Source organism: Eleutherodactylus coqui, chromosome 4, assembly GCF_035609145.1.
Source record: "Eleutherodactylus coqui strain aEleCoq1 chromosome 4, aEleCoq1.hap1, whole genome shotgun sequence".
NCBI lineage: Eukaryota > Metazoa > Chordata > Amphibia > Anura > Eleutherodactylidae > Eleutherodactylus > Eleutherodactylus coqui.
This window is the reverse complement of record NC_089840.1, coordinates 249,269,366-249,282,397: the sequence shown is the minus strand read 5'-3', so window position 1 is coordinate 249,282,397 and position 13,032 is coordinate 249,269,366. Positions and strand designations below refer to the sequence as shown.

The following is a 13,032-nucleotide window of genomic DNA, read 5'->3' as shown; positions in this document are numbered from 1 at the left end:
ATCAACGCAGAGAATAAGTCAGAAAATGGTTTCTGTATGCCAGCACATCAAGTATAGCCATTAACTGTTAATATCCCCAGCGCAGATTAGGTATACAAAGCCTCAGCAAATAAAGGACTGATCTGATACTGCTGCGCTTCCATTGAAGAGATACACAACTCTCATATGTATCCATGTGATTGTTCCCAGCAAGAGAAACCAAGTAATCTTGTAGATATGATACTTTTTAATTGCTAACAAAAATACATGATGTTATAGCGAACTTTCAAACCTACTCAGGGTTCTTCCTCAGGCATAATGAAATAGATCCGAAGAGGCATGCATATATATACAGACATACCTATGACAAGGCACAGACATGGATGTGATTAATTTGCACTTAAAGGAATACCACAACAGGATGAGTATTTAAATAAATATTTAAATAGTCCACTGATAAAGATGTGAAGGTTTTATGTTCCCTGAATTAGTGTTAGGGGGTCACCAGGCCAGAGTGTTACCTGTTCTATAGATTTCTCATACTTCTTATTCACACATGATTCCTCTTGAAGAATTTAGCCCTCTATTGGCTTTGTGATTTGAAATTGCCTTTAAGTATAACAACTTTCATATGCTCTATGTTGTGTCCGTACATGCTGCTTCCAATGAATAAACCTGGTGTGAAACGATTGCATCTCACTACTGGTACCAACATGGACACAAGGCAAATGTGGTTCCATATAATGCTAGTTTAATATTACAGAAATAGCCGAATATGTTAAAGCGATCAGTTAAAGGAGAATGACATTATGTTCTGCAATAACTAGTTGTCAGATGTACAGTAGACAGTATGTACTGTATAGGTTATATGTACATATATTACAGTACAGTAGTTTTCAGCTTAATGAGAAATGTTGGTATTCCTAATATTTTTTCCCTCTTGTAGAATTTTTTTCTACTTCGACAGTAGTTTCACTAGAGGTGAGCGAGTATACTCGCTAAGGCACATTACTCGAGCGAGTAGTGCCTTAGCCGAGTATCTCCCCGCTCGTCTCTAAAGATTTGGGGGCCGGCGGGGGAGAGCAGGGAGGAACGGAGGGGAGATCTCTCTCTCCCTCTCTCCCCCCCGCTCCCCGCCGCAACTCACCTGTCACCCGCGCCGGCCCCCGAATCTTTAGAGACGAGCGGGGAGATACTCGGCTAAGGCACTACTCGCTCGAGTAATGTGCCTTAGCGAGTATACTCGCTCACCTCTAAATTCCACCCTAAAAATTCACAATCCACTTTAACCCGTAATTAACATTGGAAAAATCCTTCTGAAAATGTCACTTTTTAATTTATGCCTGAAATTAATAGATCTGGAGTACAGCTCAGGTGTCCTAGGTACATTTTAAGCTCTAAGTGATGTAACTAAACGTCCTTTTACATGCAACGATTACCACTTAAAGTTTGTCCAAACAACTGAAAATGAGCGATAATAATCGTTACATGTAAACGCGGGCATCGGGCACTTTTCGTTTGAATGATGGATTTTAGTTCACTTAAAATCCATCGTTCAGCCACTGAAAGACTGAGCAAATACACTCCATTTGAATGTATTTCGCTCATCTCTCAATAGACTGCAGGATGTTCTCCTTATGGCATGTTTTTACTAGCCGCGAGGAGAATGATGGAATGTGACGGCAGCTGTGAGGAGAACAATGGAATATGAGGGAATGGAGGTGCAGCGGGCCAGAGATCTCTTTTGGCAACCCGCTCTCCTCCATTCACAGTAAACAGGCAGTCTAAATACTAAAGACGACCTGTCCGTCCGTGCGTGAGTGAGTAACGAGTGGGTTTATGAGGGAGTTACATGCTCCGCCCCTAATCACATGATGGTGACATCATCACAGGTCTTATACGCACACGGCTACTGCCTGGCTAGGTGTTCGTTAGTATTCCATAGCAACTGAGGCCGCAGGGGGCTTGTAGTCCATCCGTAATCTGCACGAGAATACAGGACCTTTGCTAACGTCACCGTCATGCGATAGGGGCAGAGCATGAAACTCCCTCACTGGCGATGAAGGACCTTTGATGACGTCACCGCGCATGTAAGTCATTTACTCGGGATAAGCATCACAGTTATGTGATCAGGGACGGAGCATGAGTGACATCACCACAGATCCTCCATCTCCAGTGCTGTGCTGCTTCTGATCCCCTTTGTATGGGATGAACAATGTATGTAGCAGTGCTGTGTGTGTGACGTAGATGTGGCACAGCTGTGTGGCACATTGTCCCACCAGAAACACAGGTACTATAATTTCCTAATTACTAGTCATTCATAGATGAACGACTGCCTGTCTACACAGGCCAATTATGATTTGATTTCTCTGCCTGCACAAACTGAAGGTTAATGGCAAGCATACGAGTTATCGTTAGTCATTCAGTCCCTGGCAGTATTACAATGAATGATTCACAGGTCTGCGATGAAAAAATTGTAGCATATTTAATTAGTGAGTTTAACAGTATTTTTTGTGCTGATTACGGTAAAAATAGTGAAAAAATTCCATCAAATTTTCTTATTTTCAGGTTCGGTACGCGTACGACAACGAATCTAAACTGTCTGTTAGGCGTGACCTTGACTGCAGTCAGTGACTCAGTGTGGAGCCAGCCACTGTGGTGTACGCATCAAACAGTTTTGTGATACGGTATTTAGAGGAAATGGCTACTAGAAGATGTGTCAACTCTCCTAACTGTTTCTGTTATATTTGTGGGTCTTATACCGTCAAGAAGCAACAAAGGAACATTTCTAATTTTGTTCAGAAGGTGTATTTTGCATACTTTGGTATGAAATTAGGGGACCAAGATAAATCTTGGGCTCCCCATATAGTGTGTTCTGTGTGTGTTGAAGAACTGAGACAATGGTTTCAAGGTAAGAAGAAATCATTTCGTTTTGGAGTACCCATGGTTTGGAGAGAGCCTAAAAATCACAGTGATGACTGTTATTTTTGTTCTTGTTCAGTACAAGGTTTCAATTTAAAAAACAGGAAGGACATTTCATACCCAACCAACATACGTTCGGCTATTCGCCCTGTTCCTCATGGACCTGACTTGCCTATTCCTTCACCTCCGGATACCCTGGACAATTTTTTAGACGATTTAGACCAAATGTCACATAGTAGCAGCGATAATGACGACAGCTATGATCCAGGTACCAATGACCCTGAACCTTTCTCTCAATCAGACTTGAACGATTTAGTACGAGATCTGGGCCTACCAAAGGATTCAGCGGAAGTGTTAGGGTCTAGACTTAAAGAAAGACATATGTTAGCCTCCGGTGTTTCATTTTCATGGTACCGACTTAGAGAAAAGGAATTTGTCCCTTTTTTTACACAAGAGGGTGAACTAGTTTTCTGCAACAATGTACCTGGAATCATGGAAATGTTCAACATAACGTATGACCCAGAGGAATGGAGACTTTTCATAGATTCGTCAAAAAGGAGCTTGAAAGCCGTACTTCTTCCCAATGGTAACCAATATGCTTCTGTGCCTGTTGGACACTCAGTCCATTTGAAAGAATGCTACGAAAATCTTGGGTTTGTTCTTAATAAGCTCAGCTACTCTGACCATAAATGGACCATTTGTGGGGATTTGAAAGTTACTTCCATGGTACTAGGTCAACAAAGTGGTTACACAAAGTTTCCATGTTTCCTCTGTAAATGGGATAGCCGTGACAGGAAACAACACTATGTCAAGCAGACCTGGCCAATCAGAAAGGCTCTTATTCCTGGAGTTAAAAATGCTGAAAGACAAAGTTTAGTGGATCCTAAAAAGATCTTACTTCCACCACTTCATAGCAAATTGGGACTAATGAAACAGTTTGTGAAAGCATTACACAAAGAAGGGGAGTGTTTCAAGTATCTTTGTGAACAGTTTCCTGGTCTATCAGATGCTAAGCTGAAAGAGGGAGTCTTTGTTGGGCCTGACATAAGAAAACTTTTAAAAGATGAAATCTTTGTCACTAAAATGGAAATGGAAGAAAAAAATGCCTGGAATTCATTTAAACTTGTTGTAACAGGCTTTCTTGGAAATAAAAAAGACCCAAACTACAAAACTTTGGTTGCTGAATTGTTACAAAACTACAAAATCTTGGGCTGCAACATGAGTGTCAAAGTCCATTTCCTTCACTCACATCTGGACTACTTTCCAGAAAATCTTGGGGCTGTAAGTGAGGAACAAGGAGAACATTTCCATCAAGATCTAAAAGAAATGGAGCGCAGATACCAAGGTCGATGGAATGTCAACATGATGGCAGACTACTGTTGGATGTTAAAAAGGGAAAATTCACAAGAACACAGCCGAAAAAGAACCAAAAGAAGCTTTGAAGGAAGAAGAAAACGTTTTTACAAAGACTTATAATAACTTTGCAACACATGTGTATCACTATTATGCTTATTTTAGCTAGATGTTGTTGGGTTTTTTTTTGCTTTTACTTCATGTTAAAATAATAAAAACAAAAAAAAATTTCAGTTTTTTGGATTTTTTCCAAATACTTCAACTTTATTTTGTAGGCAAGCCTTACGTGATAGAAAAAAAAACATGTCATTTTTGAAATCTGTGCAAAAAACTACATAAAGATGATTTAACAAAATCAAAACAATTTTTAAAAAAGTTTTTTTTGCAGACCTGTGTTATTGTTCAGATTTTTACAATCCAGCGAGAATCTGAATGATATAGTTTCGTGTTCAAGGGTCCTTATACCCTTATACTCACCTCTCTCGGACTCCCTGCTGTGTCCAGCGCTGCAGCTCTGGGTCTCCCCTGTGACATAGTGTTTACAGGCTGCTGCAGCCAATGGCAGGGCTCAGCAATCAATCTAAAAGTACTATGGTTTTTAACATATGTGACTAATTAAAGGGGTTGTCCAGGGATGGTATATAATGTCCGCTGCCAGTGCAATCTGTGGAAACATGTCCTGTGATGAAAGAATTTATGTACGTACCAGAGAAGGGCAGAGTGGAGCCTAACTCTATGCTCTTCAGAACAGTGTAATCTTAAGGTACTTTACACAGGTGGATAGTTGCCCAAATCAAAGCTCAAAGGAGTGATTTCAGGTGACTTTACCGATCTCAGGTGATCATACGGCCAGCGACAGGGCAATCAGAGAAGTTGCTCAGCTGCCACTAGCTGCTCCGTTTCAGCTTACTGAAACGGAACAACTTTTGAACAGATTCCCGCTCAATGTGAACGGGAGTCACTCAATATATGAGTTTACAGCAAATCGAGATGGGTGGACCAGAGCGATCCCCGGCCCGCTCCAATTCCATTCACTTGACCGACTTGTGAAACACAGGACTGATAGTCACTGGTAGGCTGTCGGGCACTTATGGTACCTCTAGGCTCCATCCTGCGCACCTTGTACCTCCGATCTGGACATTAATTTTCCCATCTTAGGACTGTTTCCACAAGTTTCACTCTCCGCAGCCATTTCTAGACAGTCCCTTTGTGTTACCTGTGTGATCTCTGTGAATCCGGTTATACAATAGTTGCAATGAAAAGTCCCTTGATGTAGAGTTTATACCGTCGTCCTTGAAGGTGCCCAGAGCCTCCAATGGTAACTGCTGGAGTGATTTATCTGCCAGCAATATAATGCAATCTCCCACGTCCACCGATGCACCTGCAAACAATGAAAGGACCGGATTACAGAGCGAAAATCAGAACCTCATCAAGTCCCAAAGAGAGAGAAAGAAGCTATTTGCCCCGCTACAAATCCAAAATAATAAGTGTTCTGTATGGGAGAGCTGAAAGCCACAGACTGGCGTCCATCTGAACCGATTGTTCATGTACTATCAGGCTATTTTTTTCATCTTCACATTTCAATAGCCGAAATTTGTATATTTTTTGCCACCACAGCAGTTTGAGGACTTCACTTTTTTCAATGACGCCATTTTGGAATACATATAATATATTGTGAAGTGTTTCTTCATTTTTTTTAAGGGATGGGGTGAAAAAGGATGACTTGTAATTTTCATTGTTCTCTTTTGGGGTCAGTACGACTTTTTGTTGCATTTTTGGGAAGCTAAATGAGTAAAAAAAAAAGTTTGTGCTTTTTAAATTTTATCTCTTGTGTTCAGATATGGGATATGAAAAAAAAGAAGAAAATTACTTTTTGTGTGAAAAATGGCCATTTCTGCTTTTGGATTTGAACATATGATAGTTACACTGAAATACGTCGGTATTGTATCATGTAACCGTTAGCACAATCCAGTAGGCTTTCATACATGGTAGAGCTGGAGGCTACTGTTAGGCTTCCAACTTTCACAGAAAACTATTTGCACCACAGGATCCATTATGGGGGAGCAAGGCGATAAGTGACAGAGGGAGCACCTTCCTTCTGTAAAGTGACTTAGATGCAGTGGTGCGCACCCTGGTTGTGGAAATTAAGGGAGTAATGGCTGGGATAAGAGTTATCTCTGATCCTTGCCACTGGAGTGCAGTGTCAGCTATATAATACACCCACAAGAGTTGGCATGGGCACAGCTACTCTCACCCTATTAATGTATAGGGTAAGACCTGCCAATCTAGCAGATCTGGGCTCATAGCTGCCCCCCGTGACTCTTCTCTTCATTCCTGGCTGCAGGGCTTTAATGTGAAACACAGACGGCTGTATTGTACATGCTTGTTGGGAGTTTACGCTGGCCATAGTATGCAGTTAGTCTATATTCACACGGGTGCGGGTAATTCAGGTCAGTGAAAAACGGACTAGATTTCCTGCAATTTCAGTGTGATTTGCATGCATTTACGATGCCTTTTTGCTTTAAAACTGAGCGTTTAGCAGTAGATTTACATTCATCTTCAAAGGAATTGCACTCGCATGCAAATGGTATGACCTGCAAGTGCAGAGTGACCTTTAACGCTCCCATAGAAAATAACAAGTATAGGCCAAAAATAGGATGTGCAGCGATTTTTTAAAATTTGAGCTACATGGAATCAGACCCGTGTGAATACACCGTTAGGCCTCGGTCAGACGAGCGTTTTTTCCGCACACGAATAGGCGCGCAAAAAGATTGCCTCTATTAGAACCAATGCTTTGCTATGAAAGTGTTCACATGTACGTTTTTTAGAGGCGCAAAATACTCGCACCTGCCAAAGATAGGCCATGCGAGTGCAACTCGCATCTAAAGGTCCATGGTGTGTGCGGAGGTAGGACCTTACCTGTCTTTGGTGTGTGCTTAACATAGACTCCTATGGGAGCTGGAAAACACGCACCCCGCACCTCCAATCGAGTGAACAGGCTACTTCAAATAGCTGGAATTCAACTGGTCACGTGATTTTTTCCGGACGCGAGGGGCGATATTTTTACACGCGGAAAGAATGCTCGTCTGACTGAGGTCTTTGACTGTATTCACACAGGAAAAAGTGGACAGAACTCTCATGCAAAAAAAACCATTCCTTTGAATGTGCTTATTCACTCAAGTTTGAAATATCCCAAAATGTGCTATTTTTGTGTGATTCTTGTTCAAGAATCGTCCATTATTTTCTATGGGAGAATTCGAAAAATGGACCATGTGACTGCGATCCATTTTTAACACATTACTATGGGGCCATATGAAAAAAAGAACAAGGAAGTGCAGAACAGCGAAAAATTGATGCAAATCATGGGTAGAAAATTGCAAAAACGCATAGCAAATGCATGAAAATCGCATTAAAAAAAATCACACGGACAACGGTCAGATTTTTAGACCAAATTCACACTTGCCTGTGTTAATGCAGCCTTAGGGTAGGTTCACACGAGCGTGTTTTGGTGCGTACTTAGGTGCAAACATACATGTGGCAGAGGTCTCCTTCACCCCTGCTAGTTAAAAGAATTCCCTGCTGCTACATCTGCCACATCTGTGGCAGATGCAGCAAAGGGAATTCTTAAATTCTCCACCGCAGCTGTCACACATGACAGCTGCGGTAGAGAGTCCTGCTGCCAGCATCAAGTCTATGGCTTTTCAGGGAAGGGCTTCATAAGCCCTTCCCTGAGAAGCCATTTAAATAGTGCAAAAAAAAAACAAAAAACAATACTCACCGCCCTTCAGCTGTCGGGGCTCAGACGCGACTTCTGCCACTGTCCCCGTCTCTGTAGTTCTGAGCTATCAGCAGCCAGGGATTTAAAATCCCCGCCTGCTTGTAGCTCTGATTGTGGTTGGCTGAAGTGCTTCAGCCAATCACAATCAGAGCTACCAGCAGGCGGGGATTTTTAAATCCCCAGCTGCTGATAGCTCAGCAGCGCTACAGAGACGGGGACAGTGGCAGAAGTCGCGACTGAGCCCCACCAGCTGTCAGTGGCTTTGCAGGGAAGGGTTTGTTTTTTTTTACACTAAAATCTTTGTTTTTCAGGGAAGGGCTTATATGTAAAGCTCTTCCCTGAAAAAGAATGCAGAGAGCCGGCAGACCATTGCTTTCAATGGAGCCGCCGGCAACAGCCGCGGCTCCATTGAAAACAATGCGTGTATTCCCTATGGTGCACGCATGTCCTATCTTTGCAGGCGCGCACCTGTAAAACACGGACATGTGCACACACCATAGGGAATGCATTGTTGTAAATACAAGCGTGTCTTTGTGCGTGCGTATGCACGCACCAAAACATGCTCGTGTGGACCCACCCTTACCCATAGAAACCCATCAAATGATTCCTGTATGCAGAAGGGCCTTGTAAAGTGGCAATTGTCATTTCTCTGCGGTTCCTCTTGGCAGGTCATACAAAGTGCATTACTCAGCAGGGGGCAATATAAAACACTGAAGAAACTCCGCCAGGATAAAAAAAGTTGTGGTTTGTGCTGATGCATCCCGTCAGTGACACTCATCTCATAAAACAAGCTGTTGTTTCCATTGTTCATCTGACACTGAGCCAAGCAATGTACTTTGGTATCAGTATCTGCTGTGCCTAAACTTGTCCAATTACACAACTCAAAAATGTGAAGAAAGAGCAAGACATACTGGATGTGGTTGCCGGCTTGTCGTCTTTCTCTCTAGACTTTGCTCTCACTGATTCGGATGTTGAAAGAGGTGGCGATGGCTGTCTGCAAAGCAAAAGTCACACATTCTGATGAGAAGCCATTATCACCAATAAATACAATTTTTTCAACTTATAGTGTGTTTAGGCTTCAGCAGAAAATCTCACAAAATGTTTTCCTCTTCTGTATCACTGCACAATAGATTGTATACAGAAATAAAGAAAGAAATAAAAACTAATAGGATTCGAGAGGCCATAGCCTTTTCAATTCTTGATCCCCCCCCTCCTTTTGCTGGAAGAAAATTCCTTATGCCACTCAATCCTACTGCCTTGAAAGTCCCCTACATCACACTTCTTTGTAGGTATGTATGACAGAGTAATCATGTTGAAACAATATATTAATTTACATTGGAATCTGCAAATATACGCTATTAGGCCTTAGTCACACGGGCGTTTTTTCACGCGATTTGCGCATCGCATGACGGATGCGCATGCGCAAATCGCGTGACCGGCGCCGAAAAATCTGCCGAAAATCTGCTCCTAGCCGCGTTTCATTAGAAACGGGCCGGAGCTGTCCAGCGCATTGCATTCAATGGAGCCGGCAATACAGCCGGCTCCATTGAATGCAAGCGCTGCGGGCGAGTGTGGGAGATCCCCGCGGCCGTCCTGCAGTGGGTGTGAAGGGGGTGTGACTCAGGCTTGCCCCTGATTGGCTCAGCGCTGAGCCAATCAGAGGCAAGTCTCAGTCACACCCATTCATGAATTCATGAATGGGTGTGACTGAGATCAGCCTCTGATTGGCTCAGGCTGAGCCAATCAGGGGCAAGCCTGAGTCACACCCCCTTCACACCCACTGCAGGACGGCCGCGGGGATCTCAGGCTGCCGGGAGCAGGTGAGTACATCCTTTTTTTTTATTTTTTCACTTTTCAGGATGCATTGCAGGGAAGGGGTTATATATTTAAGCCCTTCCCGACAATTCACCCCGCGCACGCCGGCAGCCCATTGCTTTCAGTGGAACCTGCTGTATTGCCGGCTCCATTGAATTCAATGGGCAAACATCGTTCTTCTCTGCCACAGCTGGAACAGCTGTGGCAGAGAAGAATGATTTGTCTTCTATATGTTCTCAATGGGGTCGGCGCTGCTGCCGCCGGCCCCATTGAGCGCATATAGAGAAGAGAACAGGAATCGCAGATCGCAGATCGGTGCGATCTGCGATTTCTGTTCTCTAATTTATCGGACGAGTGCATAAAAAGCGCTCATGTGTCCGATACCATTGCGAAGCAATGGTTTTAAAAAATCGCCGGACGCATGCGCATGCGCAAATCGCGGCAATAAACGCCCGTGTGACTGAGCCCTTACAGTATATGGACATCATAAGTAAGGTCCCACCACACAGGACCCTACTCTATGAGACAGAATCGAGAGGAACTCTTTAATTAAGAGCAGCTCCCATTCTAGTGGACTTCAGCCATCCTTGTGTAAGGGTACTTTTACATGGGTCGTCAGTCGGGCCAATAGTTGCAATCGCTCTTTACAACTATTGGCCTGTGTAAATATAAGACCCAAAGCGAAAAGACAAAAAGGCAGGTGGATTGGAGAGACCTTCCAAGAGGCAAAGTAGAAGTGACAAGTCAGCAAATTTGCAACCAACTTCTGATTTACTATATTGAAGCCAGCAAATAAATGCATTTTAAGGTACAGGACCTCCTCATTAGTACAGCTGGGGTACAGAACATTTGAAAAAGCCAGACTCAGCAGTCAAAAATGTGTGGAGCGCCAAACCAAGATGGAGGTCGTTCGGGTGCAGTAAGTAGGAGTGGCAGATCTCTTTTCCTCTAAACATGGGACCCGACAGAGCAAATGAGTGAAAATCACTCACTTGACTTTGGCTCACCTAAAAACAAGAAAGTGTTGGCCAATGCAAGTGGCTATTCAGTGTATATTACAGAAAGGATCTTGGTTTTTAATACCTGCGCGTATTCATCCCACTCCTCCCTGATAAGTTCACAGAATATTTTTGAAACTCTCCCATACATACCTAAAGGCCCTTTTACACGGGCTGACAGTCTTTTAAACGACTGTAAATGGGCCTTAAGACTAGCAGATTCTATAAGAGTACTCCTACTCCACATACCTACCTTACTATATATCATTTTTGGAATATTTATCATCTTTTTTATTTCTAAAAAACACAAATAACTTTAAGGAGAGAATTTGTAACTAACTCTAAACCCTTATTCAACAGATTAAAAGCAGTCCTCCAACGATGGCACTCTCTTTCCCTCTTATGGTTTGCCAGGGTAAAGGTCTTAAAAATTGACATTTTGCCAAGGCTCTTATATCTTTTACAAACCCTACAACTTAAACTGCCCAGATCATATTTGTTCCATATTCGTAAGATAGCCTTAGTCTTTGTTTGGAGGACATCTGAACCCTGACTGAGACATAGCCTCCTAATCTGACCTAAAAGAAAGGGGGGCACCGGCTTCCCTGATTTTTCCTTGTCTCATAAGGCTGAGATATGCAAGCAGGTCCTGGAGCTCCTCGATCATCACTCTGGGGAGCTTTTGATGGAGCTCAAACAAGATTAGGCTTCGTTCAGAGCTCAGGGCCTTTTTTGGCTCCCTTTGGGTATCTAACGGCTAATGCAGGGTTTATCCCCCTTTCTCATGATATTTATGAATATCTCGAAGGGCTTTTTTGGCTTACTTTTGCTTGGTTACGTCTCCAGCCTCACGTGCAGCAATAATGGGTAATCCCCAACTTTCTTGTTTGAGGGTTCTCCGATGTTGTCCCCATTTAGTAGTCCTTTGCCCCGTATTGCTGATGTGCTATCAACAGCTGGGATGCTGCCCCTTTGGGAAATGTTAGGTACAGGGGGGCCACAGGTTGGGCTGTGGTTCCAATACCTCCAAAGCCATAGTTAGATAAATTCTCTGGGGCCCATTTCTAATCTTAGATCCCCACTTATCAGTTCTGCACGGCGTAGTTTCTTCTACACATTCTCATGAAGTTTCCTTAGTTTATAGCATGCTGCTCTCGGAGGGAACTTGGTCGAGCTTTGTCTGCAGACTTTTGGGCAAAGATTTTCGCACTAATCCTCGGGTTATCATTTTCCTGCTGGCTGCAGGAACTTAACTACAAGTTGCTCACACAGTGGTACAGAATTCCCACACGATCAGCAAAAATGTATCTTCAGCACTCCCATCTCTACTGGAGGTGCTCCATGGCCCCAGGCATGTTTCTCCATATTTAGTGGGAATGTACCCCAATTGCTCTATTATGGAAAGACATTTCCTCACTATATAACAGCTTATGTACACTGTCAGTCATGCTCACACCTGAAATAGCCCTGTTATCCATGCTCCCTGGCTTTATCCTGCCCATGCGCCAAATCATTCCGAAACTGTAGAAATTCTCCTGACTGATGTGGATGGAGGCCCTCAACTCCCTAATACACTCGGAGGAAATCAGATCAGAGGATAACAACACATATGATATCTTCTACTCCACATGGAACCCATGACTATTGTTCCATACTTCTACGGACGTTAACCCTTTGCAATTCCATTTTGAAATCAGGGTTTCCTAGGGTGCTTTCTCTTTCTACCATTATACAATGGCGCCATCTGCTGACTAGAGCCAGTACTGCGGCCCCCCCGACAACAGAGTGGCCAGAAATATACAGTAAGAATACCCTGCCAGACGTCTTCTGACATCGGAGCTGTATAGCCTTCAATCACAATGTTGGAAGACGTCAAACAGTGGATTGGAAAGGGTTAACACCTGGCTAAGTAGCAGAGCTTTATCTCACTGGTATCCCTTTTAGTATGTTATTATACAACAACAATTTATACATATGCATGGATACGGGTTGCTCACAATCACGTGCTGCTTCTTCTTCTTCCTTTCTCTTCTTTTTCTCTCTTCTGCTCCTTCTTCCTGTTGTTTCTCTCTCTTCCCTTTTCCCAATTCTCTTCCTATTCTTCTTCCTCGCTTTCCCTCTCTATCACCTTTTTTTTCTTCTTCCTCTCTCTCTTTCCTTCTTCAATGCTTCCTTCCTCTCCCTCTT

At 43.2% G+C, this 13,032-nt stretch overlaps 1 protein-coding gene across 1 annotated transcript in view; it reads right to left on the bottom strand.

Moving 5' to 3' along the window:
* The window catches only part of CFAP46 (cilia and flagella associated protein 46), a 253,776-nt gene that overhangs the window by 26,038 nt on the left and 214,706 nt on the right, over positions 1–13,032 (bottom strand). The window contains exons 49-50 of the mRNA XM_066601014.1: positions 8,944–9,026; positions 5,471–5,635 (exon numbers count right to left, since the gene is read on the bottom strand). Of these exons, the coding sequence (XP_066457111.1) occupies positions 5,471–5,635; positions 8,944–9,026 (248 nt within the window). The remainder of the gene's footprint in view (positions 1–5,470; positions 5,636–8,943; positions 9,027–13,032) is intronic.